At 33.6% G+C, this 17823-nt stretch overlaps 1 protein-coding gene across 2 annotated transcripts in view; it reads left to right on the forward strand.

Moving 5' to 3' along the window:
* ATF2 (activating transcription factor 2) overlaps window positions 1–17823 on the forward strand; it is an 83504-nt gene that overhangs the window by 56316 nt on the left and 9365 nt on the right. For both annotated transcript variants that reach the window (XM_020889061.2, XM_020889052.2), the window contains exons 11-13: window positions 1514–1663; window positions 4299–4505; window positions 14293–14398. In XM_020889061.2, the coding sequence (XP_020744720.1) occupies window positions 1514–1663; window positions 4299–4505; window positions 14293–14398 (463 nt within the window). The remainder of the gene's footprint in view (window positions 1–1513; window positions 1664–4298; window positions 4506–14292; window positions 14399–17823) is intronic.

The raw sequence follows: 17823 nt of genomic DNA on the forward strand, positions 1-17823 counted from the left end.
GCACAGTCAAAAAAATAAATAAATAAAATATTTAAAAAAAATTTTAATATTAAAAATTTTAAATATTTAGCTTCAGACTGAGCTAAACCTGTCCCTAAAATGATCCCTGAGTACTTTTTTTCCTAAGTATATTTTGAAAATACAAAAGTAAAGGAACTCTCATGATTCTTTGGTGTCCATACCCTAACACCTGAACTGTGAAAATAGAGGGCTCAATAGATATTTTTGAAAAAGGTAAGGAAGCTGATAAAAAATTAATAAATCCTTATGTAACTCAGGTAAGTTTTACATATTTAATCTTTACCTCAGCCCTACAAGGAAGTTGTCATTTTCCCCAGTTTTACAGATAGTTTGTTCAGATAATTGGAGACAGAGTTAATTTCTGAACAGTAAAGTATCTTCTCAGCTGTACACATTTTGTATGCTAATATATATACAGTATATCTTAGGTATGCTAACCAGTGAAGAAACTAGGACTTTATGAACTGCTTTTTGCAGTTCATAAAGAAGTACTCAGTCAGAAAAGATGGGAAAAACATACCTAATTTGGGTTGATATGGCTTTAGCGGTTACAGTATCAGACTTGGCATTCCAAATCCTTTGTGGTTGTCTTTTGCACCACTTGACTTGCAGGATCTTAGGTCCCTGACTATGGATTAAGCTTGGGCCTGTGACGGGGCGAAGTCCTAACCACTGGACCACCAGGGGATTCCCTTGTAGTTGTCTTTTGAATCATCAAGCCATCCAGCCTGAGATTATCTTTCTTGATTTTTCCATTTTCTTTTTTTTTTTGGTGAGGGGAGGTAGGATAATATATATAACATCATGCCATGGAAAAACTGCACTTTGAAAATAAGGAGATCCAGATTTAAATCTAGGATCTTAACTAGCTTGATGGCTGTATGACCTTGGGCAAATGATCTCTAGTGTCCTAATCTGTAAAATCAACATACTGTTTATTAGAAACTGATTTAAAAATTACTGATGACACAGCAACAGAGATGGATCTCAGGTGCATTATGCTAAAGGAAAGAAGCCAGATTCAAAAGGCTTATTATATACACTGTATGATTCCATTTATATGATATTCTGGAAAAGGCAAAACTTTGAAAATCAAAAACCAGACAGGATTTTCAGGGACTGTGGTGGGAGGTAGTCATGTGTGGATGTGAGAGTTGGACCATAAAGAAAGCTGAGCACCAAATGAAAACAATTGCATTAGAATCACTAGGGGGCTTTGTCTAAAGCTGTTCTCTGTTATCTACCTCTCTACACTATTTCCAGAGAAGAGAGGACAAGTTGCCCAAAATGACTCAGGAAATCTTCCCAAAGGTCCTTTTATCTGTCTTACTGATATTTAGGAATGCAGTGGAATATAATAAATCAGAACTAAGTTTAAAGTTTATGTATTCATTAACAAATGTCTCATTTGGTTAACCAAAAGTGTGTTGGGAGTTAGATTTGGGTAGAAAGCAGGGAGCATTTTTTTTTAAAACTGGTATTTGCATTTCAGAGATTAAAAGCTGCTTTGACCCAGCAACATCCTCCAGTTACCAATGGCGATACTGTCAAAGGTCACGGTAGTGGTTTGGTTAGGACTCAATCAGAGGAATCTCGACCACAGTCATTACAACAGCCAGCCACATCCACCACAGAAACTCCGGTATGTGTGTTGTTTTTATCATTCATCACTCAGTTTTCCTTTAAAAAAAAAAAAAAAACACAGTGTGACTTCAATGACTATATACTTTGAAAAGATTTTTCTGGTCAAATTTTTATTCCAGAAGTGTATTTAAAAAGCCTTAAGAAAAGGTAGTTCAGCATAAAAGTTGAACATACAAAAAATAAATAAGCAGTTGTTACTGCTGAGGGCACTCTGTAAATGTTTCTCAGAGTATCTGTGTGTTGGTTTAAGATGGCACAGTATCCACCAATAGTATTTAAAGAAAACTTTTTTACTATTGGTTGTATTCAACAAGTAATGTATATATGAACCATATTACTGATATAAGATAGTTCTTGAATTAACACTTGTGAAATGTCACCAAAGTAACAGATAGGTTTAATGGCAGCTGTTTATACTAGAGGCCTGTTTCACTCTAATTTGTGTCTGGCCATTAGATGATTGCTACTTCTATATGTCTGCAGTAAAGGATGACTGTATTTCTGTTAAATGTTTCAGAGCTCCATTTAGACCTTTTTCTTCTCTACTTAAAGAATATTAGCATTTAAAAGTAAAACACAATTAAAGAAACACACCTGAACAGCAAGTTTAACACTACCTCCTAAGCATAGGTGTTTAGATAACTGTATTTTACCTTTGTGAAACTTAAGATAAAGTGAAATAGTTGTGGTTGTCATCCACGAAGCAACTTTACTTAGGGGCCAAAAGAGAGGAAAAGTGAGTGTGTTCTTAGGTCTTAATTCAGGATTAGCCAACTGGCTCATGAGCCTAATGGAGCTCATGACTGTTTATCTATGGCTGGCAAGTTCAGTATGGCTTTTACATACTTAAAAGCTTATTTAAAAGAAAATAAATGAATGTCATTTATTTTCTTATACTAACTATAGTTTACCTGGATCTCATTTTTATTTATATTTTCATACTGTATTGTATTGGAATGAAGCTCCAGGAGAGCAGGACTTTTATCTGCTCTATCACTGCTATATCACTAGAATAGTTCCTATGTAATTTTCAGTGAAGTAGAGTGAATGAATCAATAGAAAAAGGGAGAGAAGGAAGAATATACGCTTCTAAGTAGCTTCAAATCCTTGTTAGAGGTAGAGAGATATATAATTCAGGTTAATTACCTGCAGAACTTAAAGATCTCTGCCTATGGTATAGATTAAGAGAATGTAGAAATTTTTGTTTACATCATTTTAAAATATCATTAAAGTAGAGGCAAGAGATTTGTTTCCAGGCTGCTACTTTGGATCATATGTCTATGGCCACAAAATGCTTTCTTTTGCACTGTTTCTAAGGGTTTATATCCTATCTCCTGTATTCAGGTGTTCTGTGGCACAATTTTGGGATTTGTGAGAGACATGAAGATATTCTATAATCCTAAACACTGGATAATATCACTAATGACTAAAGATTTCTGTCTGGCTGATTTTGCAGGGCAGGTGGACCAATTAAAAGGAAAATCTAGACTCTGGGATTCTACCTACCAGGAAAATGAGCATTAATTAATTATATAAACCTGACCCTTAGAAAAAGACTGACCCCAAATTTCAGAAACTGAAGAAAAGCTGAATACACTAAAATGTGTTGTGTACTTTCAACTCCTTAAGTTTAGAGAAACCAATTTTTAAAAAACATTTACAGTTTAATGCTATTCTTTATTTCAAAAATAGCATAGAAACCATGGTTTCCCACAGTGGATTTAAATGTTATTTTTTATTAGTACCTTAATAATTATCAAAGGATTGAATAATAACATAATGTTTGCTTAAAAGTGCGCTTGGAAAAATAAAAGATCTCTACATCATCATTTGTATTGCATTTTTTAATTTATTTGTATTCTCTCTATAAACATGAAAATATTATTTATACAAACATTAAAGAATAGAATACAATCCTAAAGGAAATCAACTCTGAATATTCATTGTATGAATATTGATGCTGTAGCTCCAATACTTTGGCCACCTGATACAAATAGCCGACTCATTGGAAAAGACCTTGATACTGTGAAAGATCGAAGGCAGGAGGAGAAGGGGGTGATAGAAGGTGAGATGGTTGGATGTCATCACCGCCTCAATGGACATGAGTTTGAGCAAACTCCAGGAGATAGTGAAAGACAGAGAGGCCTGGTGTGCTGCAGTCCATGGGCTCGCAAAGAGTCAGACACAACTTAGCCACTGAACAACAACAAAGAATACATTCACTGTAACAGTTCGTGAGAATCTTGGTTTAGCAATGCTTATTTATTTCAAGGAATTTGTTGAACAACAGAGTGGTTTGCACATTGCTTCAGAATATTGATGTATACGATGAGACTTAGAAAATAAAATTAGTACCTGTCACCTTTGCAAGGGGCTTCCCTAATAATTCAGTTGATAAAGAATCTAGCCGCATTGCAATTGCTCTGTTGGGAAGATCCGCTGGAGAAGGGAAGGGCAACCCATTCCAGTATTTTGGCCTGGAGAATTCCATGGAATGTATAGTTCATGGGGTCACAAAGAGTTGGCACAACTGAGTGACTTTCACTTTCACCTTGGCAGTCCTTTACTGCCTATTAGGTTCATTTTAATCACTAGGTACAAATACCAAAAGCTTTAATTTGTGTCTATTATAGGCTTCTCCAGCTCACACAACTCCACAGACCCAAAATACAACTGGTCGTCGAAGAAGAGCAGCTAATGAAGATCCCGATGAAAAAAGGAGGAAGTTTCTGGAAAGAAATAGAGCAGCAGCTTCAAGATGCCGGCAAAAAAGAAAAGTCTGGGTTCAGTCTTTAGAGAAGAAAGCAGAAGACTTGAGTTCATTAAATGGTCAACTGCAGGTATGGTGCATATATGTAAATTGTTTTATTTATTTCTAATAATTATGAACACACATTTTCTTTATTTTTTCCTAGTCAGCCATTCAGACATTTTAGGACACAATATTGGGTGTGTATGGAATCTGTAGTAAAGTGTAGTTTCATAAACCTATTTGAATACCAAGATGAAGTAATATATCTTTCAATACTGATACAGTGAAGAAATTTTTAAATGCAAGTGTTTACTTGCATAGTACAAAAGTACCTAAACTATCTGGTTTAAACTTTATAAAGTTATGGTATAGACTTCAACAGAATCTTCAACTGTAAAATATTACTGGTACTTCACTTTTCTTATTTTTTGGTTCATGTCACAACTATAGAGTTGGTTGAGTTTGCAGTTTTTGTTTTTAAGTTCTTTTGTTCTTTGAATTATAAATTTTGTTTTGTTTTGTTTGTTTTATTTAAAGTGAATATAGTGCTCGTGAAAGGTGCCAGATTGACAGCTTTGGAACTGAAGGACTAATTATCCACAGAACAGGTACAATATGGCCAGTGGCAGTAGAAGTCATTTCATACTGCCCTGCCAGTGTGCCTCAGATTTATTTCTTAGGAAGCCTATGTGGTATAAAGGTTTTAAGGCTCCTTCCTATTCAGTCTTTGGTAAGATTTTCAATGATGGTATCGGGCAGCACTAAGTCTATTTCCTTCCTTCTGTTTTTTCTTCCTTTGTTGTTGTTTTTAATGTTGTGAATATTCTTAAGTAAAATCTAAACTACCAATTGATGAGCATCAATGAAAAAAATTGATGAATTTATGAATTGATGAATTTAAATTTATTATGAATTTAATGAATTGTAGTAGTTATTATTGGTCAATCCTCTGAGCTGTCCATTCCTACTTAAAAATTAATCATGATTGATGATGAGACTTGCTCTCATCTTACATCTTTAAAGATGTCACCAGTATCAGCGTCTTGTTTAAATGCTTAGGAAAAAGCTTTCTAGCTTGTTTAGCTCCAGGCATAGCATTTCGCCTAATGTAAATTTTAATAACTTAATACTTCTTCATATGTGAGACAGACATCTTTTAAAACACTGTGTTGGGCCTTGAATATTGACGTTAGCTTTAGAACAAATAAATTATCTTGCAAAACTTACTTTTAACCATTTCAAATAAAATTAAATATGATTTTAATTTTACTATATCACAGAGACTTCAAATATGTACTTATATACTAGGATATGTTAAATAATATATTACCTGATAAATTATTCTTCTGGGACTATTTTCATAATTTTTCAAAAAAAAAACTTTTGAATTTTTTTCTTTAAAGTGAAACATTATAGATACAAATTTATTTATGTACTGTAAAAATGGTTATTTATCAGATTTCTCTGAATATTAACTATTATTTAAATGTTGGAGTATTCATATTAATACATTAACAAAGTGATTTAGGTGGATCTATTCTTAAGCTAACAAAATCATTCTTCTGACTGACTTGGCTTCTTAACAGTTACATGGTATTAAAAATAACATTCTTTGTTAGCCTCAGTTGTCTTACCCATGGAATAGAGATAATAATACTTGCTGGTTCTCCTGCTCTGGATTGTTACATACATCAAATTAGAATTTTTGCAGGCATTTTAAAATAAATTAATAGGATAAATTTATCAATATTTTCTTTTTTAATTTGGCTTATTATGCCAAACTATAAAGTGGTATATAAATATATGGTATTATTCTCAAGGTAGTGGACTTCGGGTTTGGCCAGTTTCCTATTTTGACCCAAGTTATAACAATATTAACAACTTTTAATGAGATTGTTGTTCAGTGGCTAAGTCATGTCCAACTCTTTGTGACCCCATGGACTGCAGCATGCCAGGCTTCCCTGTTCTTCACTATCTCCCAGAGTTTGCTCAAACTCATGTTAATCATATTGCTATTTCCTTAATTATACTGCAGCCCTGGTCACCACTATAAACACCAACAGTGCTTTATTATTTCAGAAAACTTTGGAGAATTCAGTATTCACAATAAATGTAATATTTGCTTCATTAATTTCATGTTTTTTCCACCATCCAAACTATATAAAACATCATTATTGTAAAATGTGTTCATTTTTATATTTCCTAATTTGAGTAGAAATTTCTTGATTGGAAGAATAAAGGCAAGATTTATCACCTAGGTAAAAGTTAGCTAACACTTCAGTTTTGAAGCAAGCATGAAACTTCTAAATAGAAGTCACAATCAAGAAATCACTAAGTTAAACTCTGTAGTTGAACATAACTAGTTAATACCTCAAAACAGAACCAGTTGTCTTTCTTAAATTGAGGTATAGTTGATATATAGTGTATCATTACATGTTTCCATGTACATATCATGATTCACAATTGTTAAAGGTTATACTCAATTTACACTTATTTTATTCCTTGTGCTGTACAGTATGTCCTGGCAGCTTGTTTATTTTATACATAGCAGGTTTTTTAAATGTTTGTTTACATATTTGTCTGTGCTGGATCTTAGTTGTGGCATGTGAACTCATAGCTGAAACATGTGGGATTTAGTTCTCTGACCAGGAATCAAACCCTGGATGCTCTACATTGGGAGTGCAGAGACACAGCCACTGGACCACCAGGGAAGTCCCTATATATAGCAGTTTTTAATCTCTTAATCCCCTATCTCTGTCTTGCCCACTGGTAAGCACTGTTTTTTCTCAGTATCTGTTTTGTTTTTGGTTATTCACTATATTCACTGGTTTTATGTTTCAGAACCCAGACATAGGTGATATCATACAGTATTTGTCTTTCTTTGATTTATTTCACTAAGCATAAAAATAAAATCATTGAGGGCTGGGTAGCATCATGATTAGAAAGAAAGTGTTCTTAGTTTTAAAGCTGTATACCAAAACATGAAGATAGGTGAGATGATGTGTTATCAGGTATTTAAAAGAAAATACTTTTGCAAAAAAGAAAGAGAATAAAGTCCTTCTGAATATATTAACCTGGAAAATGTCTGTAATATTATGGGCAAAAACTGAGTTGCTTGGAAACAGCCCAGATGTCCATCAGTAGATAAATTGTGGCATATACATCCAACGAAATATTTTTCAGCCACAAAAAGGAATGAAATTACATACTACAATGTGAATAAATCTTAAAACATTATGCTTAAGTGAAAGAAGCCACAAAGTCACATCCTATATGACTCCATTTATATGAAATATATAGAACAAATTAATCCATAGAGACAAAATGCAAACTGGTAGTTCCAGAGACTGGGGGGAGAAAGAGGAAAATAGGAAGAAACTGGTTAATGGATAAGAGGTTTTCCTCTTGAATGGTCAGATAGAGGGTGGTGGTAGCACAACATTGCAGATGTGTACTAAATGCTACTGAATTTTTCAGTTTAAAATGGTTAATTCTATATTATGGAAATTTCACCTCAACAAATTACTCAAAAGTCACATACTAAAAATGTATAGCATAATTCTTTTTCATTAATGAAAGCTTTATAGTTAAATGTATAGATTGTAGGTATGGCAATCAGTACAGAAATGAATCTTTAAATAGAGGTAAAATTTTAAGAATGACATGTACTAGTTTGTAACAGTGATAAAGGGGGTTTGGGAAGAAAGGGTACTTCAACTATGACTTTCTCTATTGTTTCAAGTGGATATATGACTTTTTGTTGTTTTTTTACTTACATGTCATATAAAATAAGTTTTAAAAAAGTAAGTGACACATTCTAGTTTTCAGAATATGAAGAGTTAATATGCTTATAATAGATTCTGGAGAAAAAATTTCATTCAGTCTGCCAACAGCAAAACTGCTAACTGTGAAGAACAGAATGACTTGTAAAGAAAATTGAATGTCAAAGAAATAATTAAACTCTACTTTATGTGAAAACATTCATCAGTTCTACATTTCCTTAATAATTCTTCACGTGACATTCAGGTTTAGCTGATCAGTGTAGTGGGCAGTAATGACCCATGGTTACTTATATATAATAAAAGGTTTAATGAGTATTGAGGTGTGACTGTTCATATTTTTACCAAATATATATTAGGTTTTAAGAAAATACTAATTATTCGATCTTACTGCCCCATTCACTGAATTTAATTATATTTTAGCTTTCTAGAATCATTGCTTTAAACACAGTTTCATCAAATTGTATTAGAGACATTTATGGTACTCTAGACCAAGAATTGGATACTGTTGGTTATAAACTATCATATTTTCAAAGGTAATATATGATTTTGTCTTTTACTTGGAAATGGTTTTAACCCTGTTATGTCTTTGTCTTTCCTATACTCATCTTGTGGGTTAGTTTTCAGTTTAGAATTGCAGCATTTCCTTTATGAACAAAAGGCAGGCTCATAGGAGCTCTTAACAATCTGTGATAAAACCTGTAGAATTTGTTGTGGATTTTGCTTTTAAAACTTAGGCACTGCAACTGTGTGTGGACTGGAAGCTCGGTAAATTAATAGAAGCGTTCTTTGATAACAAGATACGTGAGGAGTTTTCACTAATAAGTTAATGATATGGAAAAGGTTTTGTTTAATGGTCCATTGACTTAGGGGGAATGGGACTGATCTTTTAATCCTGGTACCTAAACAGTATTTTACTTTAGTATTTATCACTTGAAATAAAAAGGAATGGCAACAATTGGGAGATGGTATCCAATACCTGTTTAATTCCTGAAAAACTCTAAAACCGTCTTTCTTCTCCACTCCCAGATTGAGTTTTTCACTATATTCTAGAGGGGAAAAGGGTAATAGTGATGCCATTTCTATCTCATGCATTTTATGTACTTCTTTTTACTGTTGTTGCTCAATTGCTAGGTTGTGTCCGACTCTGCGACCCCATGAACTGCAGCACGCCAGACTTCCCTATCCCTCACTATCTCCCAGAGTTTGCTCAGATTCATGTCCATTGAGTCAGTGATGCCATCCAATCATCTCCTCTGTTGTTCCTTTTTCTCTTGACCTCAGTCTTTCCCAATATCTGGATCTTTGCCAATGAGTCAGCTCTTTGCATCAGGTGGCCAAAGTATTGGAGCTTTAGCATCAGTCCTTCCAATGAATATTCAGGACTGATTTCCTTTAGCATAGACTGGTTTGATCTCCTTGGCTGTCCTAGGGACTCTCAAGAGTCTTCTCCAGCACCACAATTCGAAAGCATCAATTCTTCAGTGCTCTGCCTTCTTTATAGTCCAGCTCTCACATCCATACATGACTATTGGCAAAACCATTGCTTTGACTATACAGACCTTTGTTGGCAAAGTGATGTCTCTACTTTTTAATATGCTGTCTAGGTTTATCATAGCTATTCTTCCAAGGAGCAAGCATCTTTTAATTTCATGGCTGCAGTTTTTACTAGTCTTTACTAAAATCTTCCCAAGCCTTTACCTTCCCATCTGTCAAACTCATAGAATAAGTACTATTTTAAAGATCAAATAAGAGAGGTAATAGGGAAATTAAGATACTTAAGCTACTCTTCACAAAAATCAATGATTATAGCAATGAGAAATTCCACAAAGAAGAAACTAGCCAATATTATTTCTTTAATTTGGGGGATAGTAGCTGAACTAGAAAGTCAAAGATCATGAATTTATGGAACCTGATACATCAGTCTGTGGCCAAATATCAGTGAACTGTTTTGATTGGTTATTCAATTAGCTATCCTGTCATTATTTTATCAGTCTGATCTGCTTCAGACAAACTGTAAATATATATATATATAATTTGTTCATCAGTATGTAATTAACCTTTGAGTAGATACAAATAGATTAGAGCAATGGTATAGACAATACCAAATAATTACATTTTCTCTTAGACCATAATTATTTCTTCAGCATCTGCTTTATCTTATCAAATACATTGTACTTTAATGCCCCCCCCCCCAAAAAAAATCAGTAATTGGTCACATTTGAATGGGACTTTAATGTTTTCAAAATGTTTTCATGTCTCATATTTCATTTCATCTTCAGAATGACCCAGAAAGACAGTTAATATATTCTGCAAATAAACTAAGACTAACCAGAAAGGTTTTGGAGACTGAATCCAATTATAATCAGTCTAAAATAATTCACAGATACAGAGGTATAAATATTTCTTGTTTCATTTAATATTAAATCTGTTTATGGCTTAACATTTCTTTCAGATTCACTATGGCTTGAGCAAACTGGTTCTTTTATGGCTTTAAGTCATGATTTATGGAACTGCCTTGTCTAAATACTGTCTCTCTTTTTAAGTTCTTTCCTTTATACATATAACTATGTGACTATAATTCTTGAATGTTTTGTTTAATTTGTTTAATTTTCTGCATTTGTCATAAACGATTTAAAAAATACTGGCCAGGCTTTGGCAAACTCTTCTAATTTTGCCTAATGTAAAGGTTATATACCAGGATAAGCCTCCTTTTATCAACTCCTACCTGGGACCTGATCTTGACCATAAGCATATGCTTACACTTAGGGCTCTCCAGCTCAACTAAATCCATTTCTTTAAGGTTTAGCCTCTGTTATCCAACTGTTTACTTTGCAGTATTTCTTACAGTTCCAATTCTTGGCTGGTAACCATGTCCCATTTGCTGCTTTCAGTCTAGTACTGATAACCAGTTTTTAAAGAAATTGAGTATTAGAATACAATAAAATACCAACTATTGATTTAATTTAACCTTTTGATCAAAAATCACTTGAGCTTCAGGATTACCATTAGGAAAATCTCTTACCATTATAAAATATTTTAGATCAGAATGATGTAAAAGATTGAACTAAATTTGTATTGAGCACACCTTGAGTTTGTTGGGGTTTTTTTCCTTGCAGTTTCTGTCATTTAAAGGTATGGGGGGAAATTACATTATTTGCATTTTGGATAAAGAACAGCATACTTGTGTACTGTATCACTTAGGTATATGCAAATTATAATATTTAAACAATTTTTAATTTCCCCCTCTCTTCCAGTTTTTGCCCCTGATTTGAATTAAATTCAGTTAACACAAATATAAGTTGTGAAAGTGTTAGTCGCTCAGTCGTGTCCAACTCTTTGTGACCCCAGGGACTATATAGACCACCAGGCTCCTCTGTCCATGGAATTCTCCAGTGGTCATTCTCTTCTCCAGGGGATCTTCCCAACCCAGGTCTCCTACATTGCAGGCAGATTCTTCACCATCTGAACCACCAAGGAAGCCCTTATAACAGGAATCAAATACCTTCTCTCTAAAGTCCTTAATGTTCATTACCCATTTTTAGCTAGTGGCATCTTTACATTTATTTGTTCACTTGTTCATGGACCAGGTAGTCTGATTAGGTGAACAACCATAATACCACCAACTGTTAGATGGAATATCAGTTTCTGTATTCAAACTTACCAGTTTCAAACCTGTCATTTAAAGAGAGATTTTGAATATATTTTTGAGTGCACAGGAATATTGTTTTAATGGTTAACACCCAGAATTTTATTTAAATCAAACTATTTTGTATCAGATTATCAACTTGCGACTGCTCAGGAATTTTATCTAATACATCATTTTCTTTCATAGTATGGTTTATGATGAATGTCCATATGGAGTATTTAGTTGAGAAGGCATTTGTGATTTTTAAAATTCTGTAATTGAGATCTGTAATTGAGATGATGCTATTAAGTATGTCAATCTTCCTTTTCTAAGAAAATGAACAGTGTGACTATGTGGTGAGGTTGTTGACAAAAATAGTGAAATTAGAACCACTGACCAGTTTTATATTATTTAAGCTATTTCATTTCACCCTCTTTGGTTTTTGTTTTTTTTTTTTTTACCGACTGGAAATAGATTTTAGAGAAGACCATGGTAATTCAGTGTACTCAGTTTATGCTAGGCCATGGACTGTGATCTAGGGATATAGAAAGCAAAGTGATCCCTGCTCTTGAGAAACCCCAATCTAACAGAGGTGGCAAATAAGTAAACCAAAAACAATCCAGTGTGATAAGTGCTATGTAAATACACACACACAAACACACATACTTACATATATGTAAATATGGCTGTGGAAGCACAGAAATGAACACCATGTGTATTTATATTGTACTGAGTTGACTTTTAAAGACAGTGAAATAGTTAACAAGGCAAAAGGGAAAGGTTTTCTAGATGGAAATAACAGTATATATTTAGTTAGTCATACAAAATTTCTATTTATAGGTCAAAATCATTAAATATTGATTATCTAATAGGTTCAAACTAATGAGAAGGGTGGTCACAGGTACTCGATTATAAAAGATTGTGTATTCTTGACTAAAAATACATATCCAGCCCTATTTCATATTAGAGAAATTAATGAGAGAAACTTGTAAATGGGAGTCTCAAAATCAAGCTGACAGCAGAAAGAGGGAGAAACATTTTGGATTATATGTGGTGGATTATTCATAATATGGTTTCTCATAAGTACTGTCATTAATAGAGATAATTAGCAGTATTGACATTAATGACTTCAGTATTACATAGAAATTAATTTTCTAAATAAGTTTGTTTTTTAAAGCAAAACTTTAAACCTTTTTCTTTTGTACTTTAATCACTATACACCCATTCTTGTCTCAAATACAGTGTTCTAAACATAATTTAACCTTTTTTTTTAATGGCTCAGAGTTCTTATAAAGCATCAGTGTTTGTTTTGTGCTTTAACACAGCAGTTACAGTTCATTGTTATTGGGGTGTGAGGAACTGAGTCGACAAACTTGCCTTTGCTTTACTCAGCTTTTATTGTCTTGATCTTATATGTTCCTATCACTAGTCACTTAAGGAGACCTAATCAGTCTAATTTACTAAATTATTTTACATTCAGCTTTCTGGGTAAGAGATTTAGGGATGGAAAAAGAAGTGCTTGAGCTTTTATGTATACCTTTTTGCTGTATTTCTTCATTTAATTTTGGGTTCATGGATGAAATGTGAATAGTTAATGTAAGTCCAAATAAGTAGAGGTATTTATGTTAAGATTTTTTAATGTTATTAATCTATTGCATTCATATTATTTATAACTCTTTTGAGTATTGGTAATTATCACTAATTTATGTGTTAAGGTTTGGGGGGTGATCCAAAGGAATTAATTGGGCTTTCTCAACTTGGAACTTCTACATAGAATCTACCAGATTAATGCATCCAAAACAAAGACTGAACTGCTCTGTAATAAGAAGGACAAATCATCATTGATTTATCACATTTAAATTTAGATGTGTACAAATGGCCTAGGTCAAAGGCAACTAAGCCATTTAGACATTATGTCTACTTTCATTGGTTCCGTGTCCAAAAACACAGTGCCTTGCGGAGCACTTTAGATGGCTGTGATTCTCCAGTGACTGTGTTTTCCCCATGGAGATTTTCCTAGTTTCTAGAAAGCTGTTTAATTAGTTTCCAGGATAAACTTTTTTTATTTCCAAGTGAACAGAGTCAGTGAAATTTTATCCTGACTCCCTTGATACTTCTAATTGTTCATATAATCAAAAGAGCATGTAACATATGTAAAATAAAAATACCTTTGATACGTAACCTGTGTAGTATATAAGCAGTTCCAAGACAAATGATAATGTAAAAAACTTTGAAATATGCTATCCAGTTGTGATTTAAATTTTTATGTAAGTTGAAGGTTTTATGTAAATGTTAAAATATAAAAGTTAATGTGTAATGATTAAATAAATTTAAGCAGCATATTTTTGTTTATTCCTTGGTATTCGTTTAAAGATATCCGATTTTCATATCTTAATCTTCACTTGTTTTAAACAGTGAAAATGGTTTAGTCTGATGCTGGTAAGGTACATAAGTTGTTTCTCCTCCAGAGTGAAGTCACCCTGCTGAGAAATGAAGTGGCGCAGCTGAAGCAGCTTCTTCTGGCTCATAAAGATTGCCCTGTGACCGCCATGCAGAAGAAATCTGGCTATCATGGTGAGTAATGGTCCATTACCTACAGCCTCAGGCTGTATCAGTGAAATGCTGCCAGAGTGAACCAAGCTACCATTAAAAAAAATGGAGACTGCAGTTCTAATATTTAATATTAAATATCAGAAGTTCTGCAGAGTTATTATGGAATGGAGGATATACTTCTCAGAATCTAGAGTTTTTAAATTTTCCTGTATCTAGCTTTTTCCTAGAGATTACTATAGATCAGCAAAATGAGTTGGTTAATAATTTAAAAAATAGTGAGTATTTATGATATTTTGTTTATATTCTCAGAGTAATATTCTTCTTGGATTGACAGACTGAACACTTCTTTTCCAGCCTCCATTTAGTAGTTTTTTAAAAAATTAACTATCTTTACTTAACAATTAGTAACAGATCCTATTGTTACAGTAGCAGATCCTAGTGTTCTTCCTTAGATAATCAGCATTGTGCAGTTTTATTGTTCTGAATGTTTATATTGAGCCTTCTAGTTACAGAAATACTAAACTAGAACAGTATTTAAATTATCTGCTTGTAAGTTTCCTCTTAAATATTTCACTTTAAAATGAGTTGGGGTTTTTTTCTGTTTTCAGCATTTTAGAGGTTAATTATGCTTTCCTTCTTATAATGTCCTTTTTTGATAAGATGCACAATGTTGGAACCAGCTGTTAGTCTTGAATAAATGGCCAATTTTGTCCATCGTATACAAATTTGTAACAAATAACATAGCTGAGAATGCATTAGGAACATTCATAATATATAACCCACAGCTTTCATTTTTATGATTTAGTGGTATTTCAGGATATTTGTAAATGTGAAGATTGTTTCAACCATATGTATCCACTTCATTTTAATTTGCCAGTGTCAGTAATTCAAAGGAAAGAAACATTTTGTATTGGATGCAAACAGTTCCTCAGGTGCTCACGATAAAACTTAATGGCCACCATCTTTACTTGTAGTCATTGTAAGCAGTTTCATCAGAATGGGCAATATTTTTTAATTTAAAAGATTCAGTAGATTTAGCAACTCTCTATGCCATATATATTTAGAACATTGATTTCTGTCAGTTTTGAGCAAATAAATCTCAGTCCTTTGATATCTCATCATTTTGACAGGATTGTGAAACACATTGTGGAGTAAATTGGAACCATATAGAATTATGTTTGGGGTTGTATTAACAATGACTGCTGCGGGGATGAGGCCATTATGGCTCCCATCTGACTTAACAACATAATTTCCTTTAGAAGCTACTGAGTTCAGCATTATGCATACATGATTTTCTTAACAAGAGAGCTCTCCTTATTTTGATAGTTCAAAAAGAAATATACAAATAATTATATAAAAGTAGAAGGCAAATTAACTCTTAAGTTGCATTCAATTTATAATTATCTTCAATTTTGTAATCGAAATTTATTGGATAACCTCAACAGTTTTATCCCTGTTATCCAGGCAGTATATCCTCAGCAAATGCAAACCAGTTATTTATTTGAAGCCATAAAGATTTTTTTTAAGTGTACAGATGTATAGGTTTGCATGCTGTATCCTCAAACTGACTGCAAATCTAGATTAATAAGTTTTTAGTGAAGATATACAAGGTTGTGAAAAATGTAAAAAATAAGACATTTTGGAGTTTTGGAACAGTTCCCATCTTTTTTCCTGTCTAGTTATCTATATAGGCAAACTGATATCAGTATAGTTCTTGCATAAAGTTACTTCTCTTCAGCTCTACAAATTGGGTTTTGAAGAAATTTCAAAATTTTTATTTTCAAATTTGAACTCTGGAAAAAAATCTGACTTCTCTGTTTAATAGTCAAGGTAAAGATTGCTTAAGTAAATGTTTAAATCTCAGAAAAAATGTGGAGAAATTTACAAATACATAACTGTTCATCATATTATAGTACATAGCAATTGCTAATGATAATGAGCTGTAATACCAGTTCTTTCAAAACACTGTGATTCAAAACTAAGGTTTAGAAGAAATTAAGTAATATGACAAAATCTTGCAGGTAAAAGTGACAATATAAAGTCACACACTCACAGGGTCTCTTTTTTTAACAACGGAAAGTCCCATATCCTAGGAAACCTTTCAGTCATGAGAAAACCATGACATTGATTTTAAGGGTCAAATAGTATAAAACATCAGAGAAGGCACTGGCACCTCACTCCAGTACTCTTGCCTGGAAAATCCCATGGACGGAGTAGCCTGGTGGGCTCCAGTCGATGGGGTCTCTAAGAGTCAGACACGACTGAGCGGCTTCACCTTCACTTTTCACTTCCATGCATTGGAGAAGGAAATGGCAACCCACTCCAGTGTTCTTGCCTAGAGAATCCCAGGGACAGGGGAGCCTGGTGGGCTGCCATCTGTGGGGTCACATAGAGTCAGACACAACTGAAGTGACTTAGCAGCAGCAGTATAAGACATGGAGAAGGCAATGGCAGCCCACTCTGGTATTCTTGCCTAGGAAATCCCGTGGACGGAAGAGCCTGGTAGGCTACAGTCCATGTGGCCGCTAAGAGTCAGGCACGACCAAGCGACTTCACTTTCACTTTTCACTTTCATGCATTGGAGAAGGAAATAGCAACCCACTCCAGTGTTCTTGCCTGGAGAATCCCAGGGACGGGGGAGCCTGGTGGGCTGCCGTCTGTGGGGTCGCAGAGAGTCTGACACGACTGAAGCGACTTTGCAGCAGCAGCAGTATAAAACAGAAGAGAAATATGAAAATATTTTTAATGTTTGGATTCCATGAAGAATAAAACATAAGAGTACTCTTATTGCCATTAATTCATCTTCTCTAAACTTCTGGGCATAATTAACAAACATAGTTGTTTTATAATCATAAGTGGGAAGCAAAGCTTATTAAACCCTAAATGTGAGTTTATATTTTCATGAATGAAAATATGTATAAACATTAGTGGAACTTCAGAGAGTGAATTATCAAACAACTGGTTTCTTTTGGTTTAAGTAGTGCAAAAAATGGCTCTTAGAGTGTAGTAAGATCTCTTGTATCTTTCTATCATTTGTGATTTACACTAGTAATTTTTCTCCACTTACAATCTCGAACTGGACATGGGTACAGCTGTATCATATTAACAAAGGTATTTTATACATGATTTATAAGTTAGTACCTGATTCTTTGTACAGCCTAAAAATTTGTTTTACCTAATTCTGAAAACTTGGAGAAAGATACACCTGTCCCTTATCACTTGTTCATTTTGAGTCCATCGCCCCCATTGTATATTTACATTTCCTTATACCACTTGTCACAGATGGCTCTATTTCTGAAAACCTTTATACCCTTAGAACTTAGAGACGAAGGTCATTTTGTTATCATGTTGAATAGTGGTGAAATAGAGGGCTTTTTACTGTTATCTCCAGTTAAACTGTTATTTGCCAGTGTTTTCTTTGAATCCATTATTATTGTATTGGCTAT

Source organism: Odocoileus virginianus, chromosome 13 (genome assembly GCF_023699985.2).
Source record: "Odocoileus virginianus isolate 20LAN1187 ecotype Illinois chromosome 13, Ovbor_1.2, whole genome shotgun sequence".
NCBI classification, from domain to species: Eukaryota; Metazoa; Chordata; class Mammalia; order Artiodactyla; family Cervidae; genus Odocoileus; species Odocoileus virginianus.